Source organism: Hyalella azteca, unplaced genomic scaffold (genome assembly GCF_000764305.2).
Source record: "Hyalella azteca isolate HAZT.00-mixed unplaced genomic scaffold, Hazt_2.0.2 contig5577, whole genome shotgun sequence".
In the NCBI taxonomy this organism is placed as follows: domain Eukaryota; kingdom Metazoa; phylum Arthropoda; class Malacostraca; order Amphipoda; family Hyalellidae; genus Hyalella; species Hyalella azteca.
In genome coordinates this window covers 13,135-32,366 of record NW_025935762.1, presented here as the reverse complement: position 1 = coordinate 32,366, position 19,232 = coordinate 13,135, and the positions used below count along the sequence as shown (strand labels likewise).

Here is a 19,232-nt window from a genome sequence, read left to right as displayed (position 1 = left end):
CGATGTCGCTGCTGTATTGTTATTGTGACCATTGATTTCAAAACGATATTGATTTGAGGATTTCAACAGGATAAAGATTCCATTGTTACATTCTGTAAACAGAATTTAAGATTAATTAGAAGCAACGAATTTAAAGACAAATCCTCATTCAAATTTAAAATGGCTAAATATTTCAGCAGTTCACAGAATTTAATCTAATTTGACTCTTCTTTTTCGTTAGTATAGAAACCTGCTGGCTGATTTTAAATAGACGTGGCCACGTAAAAAATATTCGCACCTACAATTAGGATACAGAAAAGAAAACTCGAAATGTGTCCTTCTATTACAGTCTTAAAAATTGGATCCATTTTCTTGAGTCAAGATCAGGTTAGCTTTAACAAGTGATCAAGTATACATTGAAGGAAATTAGAAAACATTGGTCGTGAAGACCGGAATTTAACTTCAAATGAGTACAGGAAGTAAGTAGATTGACGTCAATTTATTGACGCTGGTTTAGATGGCGGGAAAGAAGGCACTAGCAAAAAATAAAACTTAACTTGATGCCGCATCACTATTACGAATCCGACTACGAGATATAATCTAGAGTATTAGGTAGGTAATTGAGTTAAAATGAAGTCCTATCACCGTAAAAAAAATACAAAATATAGCATGGCCGTCCCGGCGCCAGAGTTGAGCACGGGATGCCGAGTTTTTGGATATTAAATTGCAAGGAATTAATCGCGATTGCAACGAAACATAGTTGCAATTTAAAGAAAATATGAATGTTGGAAATGCGTTATCTAGATCCCACTTTGTTTTCATTCTCCGCCACCGTCTGATTAAACTACACATACACTTCATATCAGAATTATCAAGTAATTGCACCAAGAATCCAGGTGGCCGAAATACTGTCAATAATCTAACTTTGCTTTCGTTTAGTGCCAATCCTTGTGTTTAGAGAGAACCAATTTGGCAATTTCGTTCCAACTGATGCAAGCCTGCGACTGATTTCACGGCCCGAAGATTCTCGTACAATTACATGCAGCAGCATCAAATGATATAGACATGGAATATAGCAGTATTATCATATATAAGAATCGATAGCCATTCGTAACAATATAGAATCGGTAATAGTAAGTCTGGTCACAAAACCTACACATATAGAGAACAGTTCCCATATCAGATGCTTCTCACACTTCCGCCACCCAAGCGGTTGTTAACAAATACAACCTATAGAGCCTGTAGCTCGTCTCGTTTATGAAAAGAGGAAAAATGATTTTTTTCTCTCACCATCAAGTCGCGTCATGATGCGCCTGAACAGATAATGCACAAAACTGATCACGGGCTCTCTGACAAGACCTTAGTTAGTGCTCATTTATATGCTCCATGAAGACTCATCCAGAATAAGACAAGGTATGATGAGTAAATGGATCAGAATTATCCCACGAATTAGAATTAATCTGTTAAGGAAATTTTTTTTTCTTCATTCATCACACCAAAACAAAATACCTTTATGGCAATAAAGAGGAAATTCAATTTTAGTTGGCTACGTGAGAAAAAAAAATTCAGCTCTTTTTTCAATTTTCTTTTTGTTCCATTTATCGTTCATTTTCATTACTCAAAAATCACTAGAGGAAGCACTGGATTATGATTAAAATCTCGAAATTAAGTTTAAGTAAGGGCTGAAGAATTCATTTCGCCTAAATATGAATGTTAGTGCGGCATGAAATCATTCTCCTGGAAATAGTTTCGATGAAGCATCATTAGCACAACCTTAAATGTTAATTGTAAGTTAAACTACCTCAATGCAAAAACAAAAATTCCATTAATTTCAAGTGTGAACATGATCTGCTTTCTGCAGCCAACACCACAAAACACACTTAGGAAAAACAGCGTTTGCCAGTTGTGCTCATTGTTCTGAACAAATGACATGGTCACCGAATAAATTCATCACTGAACAAAATTTTTCCATTAGAACAATCGTAATTCAACATAAACAATAAACATCACTTTATACGGAGATGGGAATCCATTCAATCATAGATGTATTTATTGAAATAACGGTTGCATGTATCAGTATCTCGAGTACGCACTGAAACGGTGCGAATTAGAATGACGGTAAATAAGAGGGGAAAATTTTTACCATAATAAAATTAGCTGTTATCGCTCGTCATCTTCACAACTCGAGTTACAAGAATAATACAAAACCGAATAAGCGGCTGTTGATCGTCGTAAAGACAGAGAACAGCAGCTACTGCGTGAGGGAAAAGTGTCATCTCGTCGAGGTTCGTCCTCTCATAAAAAGTTTGCGACATGATGAAAAAATGACGGACTACGGCTGACCGGCTCCTTCTTCCTCGTCTGCATTGGACGAGTGCCACGTGAGTCTCTCCTCGTAGAATTTGATGACGACCTGCGGGCAGCGGGTGTTGGCTTGGCGGGCCGGCACCAGATCGGCCTCGTCCGTGCCGCGCCTGCATTAATAAAATCACTTTTAAGAAGAAATTCAAATTTGGAAAATCGAAGGCTCGCGTAAATGTAAAAATTAAAAGGGAATAATTTACATACATATCTTAGCATTAATTATTCGGATAGTCTCCGCAGAGCACTCCCCAGGCTGATAAGCCGCGAGGTGGGAGAATCTTCAAAGGTTTACAGCATCGACCATTTTTCACGCTCGTATTTTGCAAGTTTTTTTTTTCATGATTAGATTTTTAGGATATTTGATTATTACACTATAATTCATCAGCAGCATTAAACATTTTCTTTCGCCCCAAGTAAGCTCAACTAACTTATTAAAATGAAGCGCTATAACGTCACGAAGATACGTTCCGTTAACAGGGAGTGCATCGAGTGCAACCACAGTAAAATATTTATTCACAGTAGTCAATTCAACCTTAAATATAGAAGCGAATTTCACGCGAAAAATGTCTTATCAATTGTGAGCAAACGATTAGGAACAAGGACAAGGCAGTTTAAATTCCATAACTCTCACATTAATGCAATCTACCGTTTTGAAGACAGCCATTCATCACCAAGGAAACTAAACTGTTCTTTCATTAAAAAATATGACGAGCATTTCAATGATCCATCCAATGATCACTTATCTCGGGATAGTTGAGTGATTAAGATCACCAGGATCGGAGCAGATAACTGAATTTCATAATCCCGCAAGAATTTGTGAAAATTCTTGTTAAGTATGAGCTACAGCCTACAGGCTAACATGTCCTAATCGGAGCTGACATCGCTGTATTATACCTAAGGTTCCCCTTAGAATATTTTCACTGGGAACCTTATTTCTAACAGTTATTTCCAGGGGAACCATATTTTATTGCACGTATTTATACTGGGAGCCTTTTTTTAGCAACTAATTCTCAATAAAATATGGTTCGCCTGGAAATAACTGTTAGAAATAAGGTTCCCAGTGAAAATATTCTAAGGGGAACCTTATTTCAAAAACAGTTATTTCCAGGGGAACCAGTATTGACTGCTACCCCTCACCACTTCATCAGGAACATGAGCTCCCCACTCGAGTCGGTGGCGCCTATGATTCTCTCTGCCTCCAGCCCACGGTCGAAGCCTCGAGGTCTATTGTCATCCTGCAAGACGCACAATGAACAATGACAAGGCAACATTGGGGACCAGAATTTTTGCAAGAGATTTAGAAGTGTGTTTAGGGATGACATTTACTTATATATACAAGATGAACTAAAATTATTCTCACTTCCTTATACCCAATATTTCGAGCATTTAGTCTTCTTAACTTAGCCTGTGAAAAACTTCATCATGTAAGCATAATTTGTTTCTTTTTTAATTTGCACCCAACCGATATGACATCCAATACGAATACATCTATTAAACTTCAGATATTCTTGATTAATGAGTGAATGCGTGGTGATGCTTTATGTGCCTTTCCCTCATTATAAGACTTCGTACAATGAGATCACAACATAACAGGAATTAAAGAGGAAATTAATTAGTAGTTGAATGGTTTACTAGTGCTTTGTCTATTGAGCTAATTTGTACAGGGAGCCGAAAATAAACATCACCAGTAAAGCGAAAGTTATACATTCTAGGAAATTTCTCTCATCTTCATCACACACATGGCCCATGGCACAGGACGTTCTTAAGTGGCTAAGTCATTGACTGGTGAAAAGCAACCGACAGGTGAAATGCAACTGACAGGCGATAGCAATAGTAAGGAACAGTTTCCCCAAATTTCACACCTCAACACCCTTCTTAGGTTTTTTCTTAGCAGATCCTTCATCAGCAGCTGATCTCTTCTTAGAATCTGTCTTTTTCTTGCCTTCCTCTTTCTTTTTGGCCTCATCTTTCTTGCGTGCATTTTCAAATTCTGCAATGAGCTCAGGGCAGTCAAGGTTGGCTTCAGGCTCCCAGGTGTTGTCCTCACTGCACACACCAAGAATATCAGTTAACTTGAGCAAGTTAAAAGCACAACATTGTAGTACATCATGCAGATTATAGTACATCAGTTACCAGCATTTGTTATTTGTTCAAAAATAAACAAGGTTGAATGACAATAAAGGAAATGATTAACAGGAAAAAAACATATTAAATTAAATTTAGTGAGCCTGTCAGCTGCTTTCAGCAAAGATTTAATGAAATACCATCATCAAATAAAAATGCTTCAACAAATATAAAGTTGATCTAACACAAAAACACTAGCTAGCAATATGAAACTTCAATCTAAAGCCAATACAGTGGAAAATCAATCTTTTAAAAATATCTTGTTACTGAATGAACAAGTAAAACAATCTCAGCAGTATAGAATGCACCATTATAGCAAGTTAAGGGGAGCGTCTGGGATAAAAGTAGAAATTTTTTTGGCTTTTCCGGTTTTTATGCTCATCTTAAACTTTCTGCCGCATTGAACGGTACTAGAACCATCTCTGTACGTTGATATATGTGTTCACGACAGATCCCGAAAGGAAGAGGGTGGTGGGGTCCCTTCACAAAATCTTATGGAGATAATTATGGCTAAGCTCTATAAATATGCTGTCGCTGGACCTACAGATATCATGTGGAGAGGTGTCGATAAAGTTGTCCTCTGCACTGCTGACTGACTTTGAAGTGAGCTAACGCTTACTTTCGGTATCTAAGCTATGTAACATGCCTTTACATAGCGCACCACGGTTTTCCGCCTCTACTGAACAGTTTGAAAACATGAAAACCTCTCTCACGCCAAACCTATCTCCTCCTAGAGTTTTGAAGCTACATCAATGAGACAAACACCGTTCAACTTGGAAAAAAAGATATACAAAAGTGTGCATGCATTTTTCTAATTTCGTTATAGTTTAGATTTCTTCTTTTGCAAAAAGGGGAGGGGCGGGGGGTAAAATAAAAAAAATTCTGAAAACTTTACAAAAAAATGCTCCCACACCCACAACAATGAGGATTTCAAAAAAACGCATACACACTTTTTTAGATATGGTCTTTATGCATCAAATTATATGTGTTTCGATGTTGTAGCTTGAAAATCCTAGGAGATAGGTTTTCTAAAATACTCCTTTTTTGGCCGTTTTCTATGAATTTAACATTTTCTTTCATTTTTTAGAAAAATTCACATGAATAAAAAAGTCTCAGAATTCCGTTTTACATATGTGTACCAAATTTTGAATCGATCCATCTGTAAATGACCAAGATAAATTTGACCCCAGACGCTCCCCTTAAGCTACGGTAACAATAGTTAGAAATGGCAATGAATAATTAAGTGGGAGAAAGTGACTATAACCAGAATTAAAATGGATAGACTACCTGGGCATTCTAGAAATGTCAATAATGCAATGGTCATCTGGCATTATGTCTCAAATTGTGTAATAAATTTTTATGCAAAACAGGCATCTTTGTAAAATCTTCAATTTTGTGCAAAACACAACATGGAATTGTTAATTAATGGAACATCTTGAGCTTGTGACTCAAATTTAGAGAGAAACTATCAATAATTGATGCAATGCTCTAGATTTATTGAAATTCATACTAAATTGTTTGATTGAGAATGAGAGCTTGAGATACTCACTCTCCATAACCTTTCCATTTCAAGAAATACTCAACCCGTCCTCCTTTTATTCTTCGGTCCAGAATTTTCTCCACTGAGTATTCTTCTTCCTCCTCACCATCTTCCACAGCAGCAGGATCATCCACAGCTTCCTCAGTCATTTCAACTACACTACTAATGTTGATCTGAAAGGAATGAGTAAGAATAATTTGAGTCTAGCTTCCTAGTTCAGGATTTCCCTGATCAGGATTTGTGTAATGAACAAATGTCATCTAGACAGGGTTGGTGATTTTTTTTCAGCTTTTTTGTCTTTTTGAAATATTTTTTATGTTGCAATTAGCTTACTAACCATAAGTCCATAACAGTATATGGATCAAAATGGATGGCTAAAAAGGGCACTTATTGCCTTCAAGAATGGCCAAGTCGGTGTTTACCACTTTGGGACTTTTGGGTAAACAATTATTGATAAGTCTATTTATTAGCTTTCTAAAGTATGTATGGAGCAAGGTAAGAAGCTAAATATTGACCATTTAATTGGCTTCAATATACAAAAACACTTCAGGAATGCGGATCTTCTAAACATCGAAGAGTTGCACAACAGTAACAGATAGGTAGCTGATAGCACAGTGCACAACACTATCAATAGATCTACTAGTTTTATGTCCTATAAATCTACAAGACTCTACCTTCTAAACACACCAACTAGTAGTGACTGAGTGACTGACTGCACTGTTCCCATTTGATTCAGACCAATAAACGAATACTAAACAAACTGAATGATAACCAAACAAACCTCAAACGACTTGAAACGCGACTAATGTTATGAGAAAAGCTAACACTGTTTGAAATAAACATAAGCACAATTCAAATATTTTACTGCCATTCACTGCATTTTCTACTTTTATAATTGTAATTGTTTTTTTTTCTAGCTTAAATTGACATATTTAAAAATTTAAACTAAATATTTTAATTACAATACTCATATTAGGGTGGAAAATCTTTCAAATTGCCTAGAAGGTCAATCTAATCTCAACCTCTCAATATTCAGGGTGGGGCAGAACTGATTGAGCAGTTTTGAGGTGAAATAAAAGAGTAATGGAGGTACATAAAGAAGAAAGTTTATTTTCCTTGAGGTAAACATAACATACCATTTAGAATACTTGCTGTCAAACGAGGTGAAAAGGGACAGGCGGGGTAAATCGGGAATGTTGGAAATGAAGCATTGGGAGACGTATGGTTCCAGCAGGATAGGGCTACAGTTCACACTGCCTGAATGTCACTCAATGTTTTGAAACGCATGTTTCCCAGATATCTGTTGTCTCTGAGAGGCGATTTACAGTGGCCTGCATGGTCACCTGATTTGAGCATTTGCAATTTCTTTCTTAGGGGGACATCTAAAAGAGAGGGTGTTCAGAAGTTGTTATGGGCTGTCACTTTTACTGCTGGAGAGTGGTGGTTACCTTGATCCCACTTGGGGAAGTAATGCTCCCCCAGTTCTGAGTTAATGTGGAGTTATTTTTTTGGATCTTGAAATTCATGGTAAACTTCAATATTTGTGTTATTAGTGCTCTCCATCTCATTCTCTTTGCCCTTTTTGCTGACCATTATTTCATATGTCAGTGGTGATTCAAATTCCAAATCTCCTATCTGCCAGTATATCATATTCACACTACCAGTACTGCCTGTGGATGGTGAGTAGTAGGTGCCTGCCAAAATATACCTTTTTAAATCAGTGCTCATATACTCATTGATAAAGATTTTAATGTCGTGTTTCGATACCGTAATACTGTTATAGTTGAGAAATATATTTATATGTTCTCCTGCTTGATAGTTTATTGTGTACATATGTTTGAAGTTTGTGCTGATGTTGTGTTCAATAATAGTTGTGTTAGGTATTGATAATGTAAATATTTTACAGAAGCATCTTCAAGTACTTTCATGAGCAACCCATGCCCCGTTTGTCCGGTTGTACCGTTTGCCTAGTTGTCCAGTGTAGCAGTTATACTGTTATTTGGGTATACGGTTCTGGTTGCCCAGTTATCCAGCTTGTAGTTAAGGTGATACCTGCTAGTTGGGTTCCACCCAGTTCCCCAGTTAATGGGTATACAGTCATCCAGATATTTGGCTAGGTTTTTTGATTTAGAGCTCTCTCTTAGGTTTAAATCTTAAGTCCCTTTATAATGAAGTTTTGTATCAGGATAAAATAAAGTTGAACAAAAGAGAAAAACACCTGGTGGACAGGGATGGCTATAAGGGGAGTTGGGAGGCCATCTTTTATTCAACTCTTTAGATTTTTAAAGAACCTTGAATACCTTCCCTCACTTAACCAATAAAGACAACCCATTACAAAGTCACTCTCACACTCTACCACAGCTAAGGGAATGGATTATTGCAGCAGAGGTTGTGGCCATAACTTGCCATATGTGTGAACATGCCAGGGTTGGCGATTTTTTTGATTTTTTTAAAAAAATCAAAAAAATCAAAAATCAATGATTTTTTTTATTTTTTCATGATTTTTTTGATTTATTTGATTTTTTTGATTTTTTCAACTTTTTTTTCTTTTTGATGTGTTATTTTTAATGTTGCAATTAGCCTACTAACAATAACAGTATATTGATCATAATGGATGGCTAAAAAGGGCACTTATTGCCTTCAATAATGGCCAACAGGCCAAGGTTGTGCTTACCACTTAGGGATTTTTGGGTAAACAATTATTGGCAAGTCTATTCATTGGCTTTGTAAAGTTTGTATGGAGCAAGGTAATAAGCTAAATATTGACCATTTAACTGGCTTCAATATACAAAAACATTTCAGGAATGCAGATCTTCTAAACATTGAAGAGTCACTTAACAGATAGGTAGCTGATAGCACAGTGCACAGCACTATCAATAGATCTACTAGTTTTATGTCCTAAAAATCTACCAGACTCTACCCTCTATACACACTGACTAGTAGTGACTGTAGCTGATAGCACAGTGCACAGCACTATCAATAGATCTACTAGTTTTATGTCCTAAAAATCTACCAGACTCTACCCTCTATACACACCGACTAGTAGTGACTGTAGCTGATAGCACANTATATACCAATTTGTCATTTATAGTACATTTATACTAAACCATGAATAACAATACCTCAATATAAATTAAAGACTGCCACTCAATATATTTAAATATATGAAAAAATCAAAAAAATCAAAAAAATAAAAAAAATCATGATTTTTTTATAAAAAAATCAAGTGATTTAATCACATGATTTAATCATTTTGATTTAATCATTGCCAACCCTGGAACATGCTGTAGGAAACTTCCAAGAACAAATCCAACAGTAAAATGCAACTAATGGACACCATCTTCCTGATATTGTTTTCAAAACATAGGTATTTTAAATGGTATGTTATGCTAACCTTGATGAAAATAAACTTTCTTCTTTATGTACTTCCATTACTCCACACTCAGGAAGATGTATATAAACAGGGAAATTTCTCGCGTAAATCCCTCTAATTATATTTTTTTCGCGCAGGCGTTTGTGCAAATCACGGTCATTGATTCCGCGCCGCGCAGCACTCGGCGCGGGCCGCGGAGCCATCCGACACAGTTCTGATTTAGACACAGTTTTCATCCGAATGGAATGGCAACATCGTCTGTAGATGATTTCAAGTAACGCTGAACCAGCATTGCCAGATGGTATATTTCTATACCAGATTTCACAAATCTGGTATTTTCAAAAGGTGTCTGGTATGAATATTTTAGATCTGGTATATATCTGTCTCTTATACACATCTAGATGTGTATAAGAGACAGCTTTTGCTCTTTGCACAAGTCACGCTGTGAAAATGTTGCCATAATATCTCGAATAATTTTTAAAGAATATTACCTTCTATTTTTCCCGGAGTAGTAAGAGAAATATGGATTTTACGCTCATCCAAGAGCTAACCAAGACAGAGACTCACAAAATACCAAATTTAGCAGCAGCCGAAGATTTATAATTCCATCAGAAGTAAGTAAAATTACAATGTTTTTGATGAAATTTGTTGTCTGGGTTTTTTTCCCACAAAATCTTCAGAATCTGGGTGTTTTTCAGCAACCATCTAAGTTTTTCTCAAATTATTGGCTGGGAGCCCTGGCCGCAACCAGTCCAGTCATTCATTAGAAGGCACCGATGGCACATCTAAAGCCATGTTGCCTTCTTTAGTTCTGTAATTCATGTCCGATTGAATTGTGATCTATGAATGAATATTCATTACTGTGCTGACTCTTAGAACCCGAGTCCTGAGTTGACGCGTTAGCAATCTAGTTAACTCGTATCCAACCACAACACAATGCGGATACACGTTTGTGTGTACGGTCAGTGTGATTACGTAATTTGCATTGCCGCGCGTCCATATTTAAACGATTTTAGCTTTCTAAAAGTACGGCGCTGTCGGCGCACGGCGCATTTTTTTACCGGCATAGTACGGCGCACCGCGCAGGTCGTTAAAATGACAATATAAATTCCCGCGCACCTGGCACATCTTCCTGACCATGGCCATTACTCTTTATTTTGTCTCAAAACTGCTCAATCAGTTCTGCCTCACCATGTATAAGCTAGCTAACACATTTAAATTGTATATTGTAATCAATATATAACAAATAGTCATATAGTTAGTTAAAGACTACTTATAGAATTATAAGAATTAGCTAAGCAGCTAGCTATGTACAATGTATTGCACCACTTGATGCCTCTGTACCAAAAACCTACAATTCATTGGAACCTAATACACATTAAAGGCAACAAGTTTACATTCCAATTTGTCCTAGTACATTTATACTAAACCATAAATAACAATACCGTCAAATAGGGTAAAAAGGGACGGGCGGGGTAAATAGGGACGCACTGTAGCCAGGAGGCATCTACCCATATTTTTCACCCAACTATCTGCTCTCTATATATGAATTATTGTTGAATTAATGTTTACTTATTAATTATTGTTGAATGTATGTTTTCTTTCAGTTCTTTTCAGCCTGTACAACTAATTCTATTCATGGCAACTTGGTCAATTATTGATAGTGATTGGAGAACCATGTAAGTGCAATTGCTGATCCCTAGATTGACAAGTCCAAGTGGAACTGCCACAAGTTGTCAGTGAGTGAGTTTAGTGAGTGAGTTTAGTTGCAAAGATGTTTTGTAAGTGTCCAATAATTTTGCTACCTGCTAATCTGATTAATTAACTTTTTAGTCCTTTTCTTATTATCCAATGTTTATTGCAATTCTTATTTAAACTGTCATTTGCTTGCAATTTATTCTTGAATGCTTTGATTTCATGTATTTATCTTAAAAAATTCACAACTTTTACAAATTACTTGAGCGGTCTATCCTGGTTCTGATTTTAGCTTATATTTGCAAATGTTTTACTGATTTCACTCCAAATAATATAATGTTTGTCTGTTTTGTTTTTCACATTTTTTGTTGCTTGCTGCACGCAACCAGCTTTCCGTCAAATAAGAATCTATTAGTTTCAACATTCAATTTCCCTTCAGGCTTAGTATTATTATCTAGTTAGACAGGTTATTGATTTTTGTATTCTTTATTTTTTTCAGTTCATCAATGATAGAATACATGTAACTCTGTCCATGCTCCCTATCCCTAGTCATAATTCATAACTCCGGAACGCAGTTAAACTCATCTACTCATTACACTGTACCGCAACCAATCAATAATCAGCTATTCTCTTGTTAAGCATTGTCACGGCATTTTTATTTCAAGTTATAATATAAGACACCAGTCTTTCATTTGCCTTTTGACTTACTTGATAGAAGGGTTGTTGCCAAACCAAATACAAAGTAGGTAACACGGTTACCTCACCTGCAACGTGAGACATGATCAGACATCTACCCGGCAACAGCGCATCCCAGATTTCGTAGAAATGTTGTAGCAGCTAAACTAATCAAAATATTGCAAAACTAAAAATAGTGGTGTAAACTTCAACATTTTTACTATCTATTATGTATAAAGCTAGTCAAGAAATCAAACATTTACTATCTCGAAAAATTCGCTGCTACATATTGGCAACTTGGGCTATCCCTTAGTAAAAATACGCTACAATCAGCTGTGACAGAAGCTGCCAGAAGTGCAATTTGTTGGTTATTTATATATGAAATTGAAAGCTCAGTTTCAAGTCCTTTGGACTAGGAGCGTAAATTTGAGCCTAAAACCTATTAAAAGTTTATGCTTCTGCGTGGATTTTAATGCTGTTAACATTGAAAAACTCCAAAGTATCTCTGATGCAAGAAATACTGGCTGAATAAATTTTAATTTAGAAATTAAATGTCAATTGAAATTACTGTTGTTGCGAGCCATCTTGGTTTTGGGAACCTAGGTTTGGATCCAGTTGGTTTTATCGAAGATAAAATGTTTTAACCAAGTACCTATTTCTTGCATCAGAGATAATTCAAAGTTATATAATGTTAACAGCATTAAAATCCATGCAGAAACATAAATTTTGTATATACATATTAAAAATTTAGGCTCTTTAGGACTTGTATACTATGGGATAGGATTTCAAATCAATGCATGCATTCAAATTCAAAAAAGGCTTGCCCAGTGCAGCTATCAGCTGACAGTGAAACCACCTTTTCTTCAGTACCTAGTAAACAAGCTTTTGCCAGGCAAGGTATGCTGTGTGGTGCAGTGCTCGGTCAGTTGGGCCGTAAAGAAGCAGTGATTGGTTCAAAATGTCATAAGACAAGGTTCTTTTAAATAACATATAGAATTGCACCATGATTCTGATGCTGTGTGTGATCATAGTGACAAATCAGAGAGTTTTAAAATCAGTTCATTTTTATTTTCCTCATTTTCCTAAGATTTAAACCAATTTCTTATGGATGATGATGCTGATATGTAGGATACCTACTTTACTGGTCTTCTAATAGGACTCAAAAATGAACTAAAGAGCGTCTAAAAAACTCTGCTCTGCCACTATGTGTGACTAAATTTGGCATATTGTGAGACTAATTCAGACAGTGCTTCAAACTCTTACTAATTCTTAATTCCAACGCCCCGTGTGAGCTGTATCAGAATTCGACACAGCTCAGAATGAGCTTAATTATAAAATTTCAATTTTTTAATTAAGCTTTTAATTAAGAGCTATTAATCTTTAAATTAAGAAAATTTTAATTTTTGAACACAGCTCAGAACAAGCTGTGTGTCCCATTCCAAGCTGTGTCAGAATTAGTTATTATGTGTCTAAAACCATCTCTTAAGGGGACCGACCTGGCTAAAATTTTCAATTCTGGCATTTTCCACTTTTTGGGCTCATCCTAAAGCTTACTTTTTGACGCATCCAACGGTGCCAGAATCATCCCTCTACGTCGAAAAATGATTTCGTGACAGCTTCCCAAAGAAGGGCAGTTTTTAGGCCCTTTAAAAAATGTCTATGGGATTTAATTACAGGGCTGGACAAACTAAAAGAAACGCCTGACGTAAAGCGGCCAATCATGGCATTATCCGGTGATCATACTCATCTTAAAGCTTACTTTCTGACGATTCCATTGGTGGCAGAATCATCTCTCTACCTCCATTTTTACGTTCACCACGCCCCATGGAATGGGGGGTGGTGGGGGGGGGCCTTCACTATCTGCTAAGGCAATAAATAGGAGGCGTGACTACATATACTGTGGGATGCAACGCAATCTTTCAGTGCCTATCATGACAGCAAGGTGGAAGGTGGCAGCCACTCGCTCTACACCTTCCTTTCTTACTTGTAAGGCTTAGTTTCGGTATGTTGGCTACGTTACGACTCTTTTACGTCATTTTACGTGCCGCCCGGCAGTCTTTTGGCCGTACTGAAAACCTCATACTGCTCTCACGGCAAATCTATCTCCTCCTACAGTTTTCAAGCTACAGCAATGAGACATATACCATTCGATTCGTAAAGACCAGGCCTATCGACTCTAACATCCCTTTTTTGAATTTCGGTCTGGTTCGTTTTTTATATGGGGAAGAAGGGGGGGGAGGGGTGAAAAATGTAAAAAATGGGAAAAAACGTCATAAAAAAACTAGGTGGAAAATGAAAAAAGTGATGTTAGAGTCGATAGATATGGTCTTTACGAATCGAATGATACGTGTCTCGATGTTGTAGGATATTTGTGGGAGGAGATAGATTTTCTAAAGTACCCCTTTTTAGCCGTTTTCTATGAATTTCACGTTTTCTATCAATTTTTTCGAAAAATTCATACGAGCAAAATGTTTTTCTTTTTACATTTTAAGTATGTATGTGAAGTTTCATGATGATCAGATAATAACTGTAGAAGTTTCTCCGGGGGCAGGTCGGTCCCCTTAACTTAATCATATAGCCTATTAATTTATTTACCACTTAAAATCAGCAAATACAAGTATACTTAATGGATTCCTAATATATTCACAGACTTATTTAAAAGACACAAACCCTAATATTCTTTCTACACAGTTTATCACTATTTGGTAGAGCAAGGTCAACTATCAACCTTGACACGTGTTTCGATGTTCTCACTAGTTAACTGGGACTTTCGCTCTGAGGATCTTAACATTTTCCTGCCAGTCCTAGTGTTTTGCGGGAATGTGGCACGCAATAGTATGGCATCACTAACTCAACCATCTATGCATGAGTGAAAGTAAGACAAAGCTTAATATAAAGGAATAAGTTGAGAAGTGTCGGAATTACCCACGATGTCGGAATATAGTGCGTTTACCCTACTTTGCTTGTCTACTTATAGGACTCAGGAATTAACTTGAGGGAGAGTTTAAAAAAACTCTCTGCTTTGCCACTATGCTCTCCTCAGTTTGAGAAAGCCACTGTGCGAGTTGTAGTGGGGTAGAGATGAGGAGGGGGTATATAGCCGTTGCTGCGTTTGTGCCATGGCTTGGCAGTGACTGCCAAGCCATGGCACGCACTGAACTTGTGTACTTTATTTGCTGATTCAAGTGGTAAATTAATTAATAGGCTGGATGATCAAGTTAAGAGACGGTTTTAGACACATAAAAATTAATTCCGACACAGCTTGGAATTAGACACACAGCTTGTTCTGAGCGGTGTTGAAAAATTTAAATTTTCCTAATTAAAAGATTAATAGCTCTTAATTAAAAGCTTAATTAAAAAATTTAAATTTTTTAATTAAGCTCGTTCTGAGCTGTGTCAAATTCCGATACAGCTCACACAGGGCATCGGACTTGCAACACAGGGCGTCGGAATTAAGAATTAGTAAGAGTTTGATGAAGCGCTGTCTGAATTAGTCTCACAATATGCCAAATTTAGTCACACTCACACACAGCCTCGGAATTCTGGGATTTTGTAGATTTGAATTCTAAAGGCTTTTAAATAAATACGGCAACAGTTTGTAACGTTTCATCATTGCAGGCACATAGGCTGTAGTGTAGTATTTTGAGAATGACATAAAGCAATCAGGATTCGAGTTGCGCACACAGTGATCTTTTTATATCCATTCATTTCTTGGCATATCCTTAATGTGTCAGATCTCGGAATATGGTGTGTTTACCCTATCATGGATACCAGCGTGATCATACGTAAGAAATTTGTTTAAATCTTGAGTAAATCATCTTTGGTTTGTCGCTATGCCAGGGGAGGTTTTATTGCCGGACCTTGTAGTAGGTTAATATATTTTTTTCAAAATTAGTATTTTTCACAATATATATATATTTGTAATAATCACGTATTTCTAGGATCCCAAAATCCAAATTCCCAATTTGCCTGTAGCCCATAGGGCCAAGCATTGAATGTATAAGATACATTTAAAAATAATAACAGCAACAGAAGTGCAGCCTAATATCGCTGCATTTGTCGCAAAATCTGTCACTTCAGGCTTCAGTAAGTTCAGTTGCAACCATAGAGTAGGTAGCCTAAGGTAGGCAATCACTACCATGTCCGAGACAGTGGGACTCTTAAGTCATGCTTATAAAATTTTTATGATTAACATATATAGTCAAACGGGGTAAAAAGGAATGGGTGGGGTAAAAAGAGACAGTCCTCCAACATTTTGTAGAAATGTTGTAGCAGCTACACTTATCAGAATATTGCAATATTAAAAATAGTAGTATAAAGTTCAACATTTTTACTATCAATGCAGCATAAAGCAAGTTGAGAAATCATACATTTATTAACTCTAAAAAATCCCTGAAAAAAGTGTGAAAAGTGAGATTTTGGAAAAGTACCTCTGCTAAGGTCTGTAGCAGAAAAAATATTTGTCATATATTGAAAAATCTTACTTACATAAAAGTTGCACACTTGTGTTGGCTTAAAAACGTGATTGACAGAATTTGCATATCTCATTCCAAGAAAAAATGGTGGCCATTTCCGCAAAAGGGGGTAATAAGGGACACCCTTAAAACTGCATTTACAGCCACACTCAGGAAGATGTATATAAACGGGAAAATTTATCGCGTAAATCAATCTAATTATATTTTTTTCGCGCAGGCGTTCATGCAAATCACGGTCATCGATTCCGCACCACGCAGCACTCGGCGCGGGCCGCGGAGCCGTCCAACCCAGTTCTGATTTAGACACAGTTTTCATCTGAATGGAATGGCAACATCGTCTGTAGATGATTTCAAGTAACGCTGAACCAGCATTGACAGATGGTATATTTCTATACCAGATTTCACAAATCTGGTATTTTCAAAAGGTGTCTTGTATGAATATTTTAGATCTGGTATACCGGTATATGCCTAAATCTGGCATTTTTCTGGTATTTTCTGACTTACTGCATTTAGTTCCACCTCTGAAGTTTGAACTTCCTCCAGCGTAGGCGTGGATTATATTATTATTTATATGAATTGCCTTCAGAGCGGCGCGATTAGAGCTTTCCCGCCATTTTTGGAACCGCAAGTTTACCGCAAGTTTTCATGTCAACCGGAACTCGAACACCACAGCAGAGAGTATTTTATGCAGCTAATGAATTTCGCAAACTTTGCTGGAAGAGAGATTATTGAATTTTAGAAAAAAGGCGGGATAATTCAATNTAAAAAAAACATTTATTGCACCTATTCGTTACGTCAGCTTTCAAAATGAGGATAAACTCATCGACAATCGAAAAAAGTTCAAGAAACTTATCGAAGAAGAAGGAATGCACATCACACTTGACTGACTAGACAGAAGACCGGTATCGTACTTGGAAAATTTAGCATTCAAAACTTTAGATTCTGTGAACCTCGTAATTTATACATTATTAGAACTTTAGACGGCTCACAATATATCATGTAAAATTTTCACTCAATAATAGTCTCGAAGTGTATGAATAAAACCTAAGAAGTATACAACTGAAGTCAGAGCTTTGCAGTTACCATATCCACCGGTTGCATGAGAACTAAGTCAACTAACCAGGCTGAGCCCCACAATCAGGATAATGCAGGTTTTCGGGGAATTTTCCTGCGCATATCAAGTTTTTTAACCGAATGGTTGGCGCAGCTCGCGCACAGTCATCTAAATATTTTTTCTTCTTCGCGCAGGCGTTCGTGCAGATTCTGGTCATCCATCACACCCCAAGCAGAAGTTGGCGCATATAAAGTTTGTCAAGGAACCAACAAAAAACTCAAAATATCTGATATGCATTTAATTATCCATCAACAATATATGATTTTCCTTTATATGAAAATTTTCCAAAATAAAAATCCTCTTGATTGATTGAAGCCATTCATATTATACAAATGCTTGTTGTTTGTCTCAATCATCTATATAATTTAATAAGTAACCTCTGAATAAATTGGTTTGTGAATAATTTTGTTATAAAGTCGAAGACTTCCTAATTCTCACTATTATTTACCTCTTTTCGAGATCTTTAATCATTTCTACTTGGCCACGAATTTAAATCTGACATACCATTTTTCATCATAAATTTATTGAGTTAACTCATCGATTTTCTATCTCCTGATATAAATTAGGAATTGGCCAGGTTGACTTTTTGCCAGAGTGGCGGTAAACGGCGCATTGATTTACGGTTCTAAAAGTCAGAACAGCAAACTAGTTAGCAAAGGAACAATGACAACACATGGAGGTAAATTCTATAGTTACTATATTATAGAAAAATCTAGTCTAATACAATTGGACAGTCGGCAGAGCACAATTTACACGAAATATGGTCCTATACTGCCACACCAAAATATGTAGCTCAGACAGAGTTACACAGGGGAATTTCCCGACATAGTATTTGTGCTCAAAATATCTCCTATCCCGACCTATCTACCCAGTTATTTCACCTCTATGACTCTACGGAAAATAAGATAGTTTCTAACAGTTTCCCGGAGTACATCACCGAAAATTTGGAGATGGTGAGGCCCACTGCGCAGCTGTTGGCGAGTTTTCCAAGGCTAAGCGACGGCGGAGATTAGAAATTGGAAGTCTTCAGTCCGCGTTCCCTGGTGTGCGTGTTATTTGGGGTGATGCGTTCTTTCATGCTGTGGCCTGTAGATACTGGCTTCCGAAATAAAACTCTATCTCGGTGGAAATAGGTTTCTTCGGTTGGGAGATTGATGTTTAAAAAAAAAGCGTGAGACCCGTTGCAGTTCCGTTGAGCCGTACGACTGTTGTAAACGACCGAAGATTCGAAATTGGAAGTATTCAGTCCGCGTTCCCTGGTGTGCGTGTTATTTGGGGTGATGCGTTCTTTCTTGCTGTAGCCTGTAGATACTGGCTTCCGAAATAAAACTCTATCTCGGTGGAAATAGGTTTCTTCGGTTGGGAGATTGATGTTTAAAAAAAAGCGTGAGACCCGTTGCAGTTCCATTGAGCCGTACGACTGTTGTAAACGACCGAAGATTAGAAATCGGAAGTCTTCAGTCCGCATTCCCTGGTGTGCGTGTTATTTGGGGTGATGCGTTCTTTCTTGCTGTAGCCTGTAGATACTGGCTTCCGAAATAAAACTATCTCGGTGGAAATAGGTTTCTTTGGTTGGGAGATTGATTCTTCTCTTGTGCTATCAAACACGCCTCCTATTTTCCGTGTTGTCCTGGAAAAACTCCAACACGAGATTTCTGCACAGACTCGGCGATCTAAATTCCGCACACAACACGATGTCCTCTCGGCACGCTAGCCGACTCGCACTGAGCTGCCTCTTCTCCTACCTCTCTCCTTTTATAGCCCCGTTCGCTACCCGCGTGAGGCGTCCTACACCCGCTTTGTTTTGAATTTTAAACCGTCGGCTTCAATCAATCTTCAACGGTTCTACATATATTAACAATTTTGAGATACTATGAATTTCTATACTAATCA

At 37.1% G+C, this 19,232-nt stretch overlaps 1 protein-coding gene across 1 annotated transcript in view; it reads right to left on the bottom strand.

Annotated features, from left to right (window-relative positions):
* Positions 1-304: 304 nt before the first annotated feature.
* The window catches only part of LOC108679736 (chromobox protein homolog 1), a 20,671-nt gene continuing 1,743 nt past the window's right edge, over positions 305-19,232 (bottom strand). Inside the window, exons 2-5 of the mRNA XM_018168450.2 lie at positions 6,017-6,180; positions 4,206-4,389; positions 3,481-3,578; positions 305-2,453 (exon numbers count right to left, since the gene is read on the bottom strand). Of these exons, the coding sequence (XP_018023939.1) occupies positions 2,312-2,453; positions 3,481-3,578; positions 4,206-4,389; positions 6,017-6,156 (564 nt within the window). The 5' untranslated portion in view covers positions 6,157-6,180 and the 3' untranslated portion in view covers positions 305-2,311. The remainder of the gene's footprint in view (positions 2,454-3,480; positions 3,579-4,205; positions 4,390-6,016; positions 6,181-19,232) is intronic.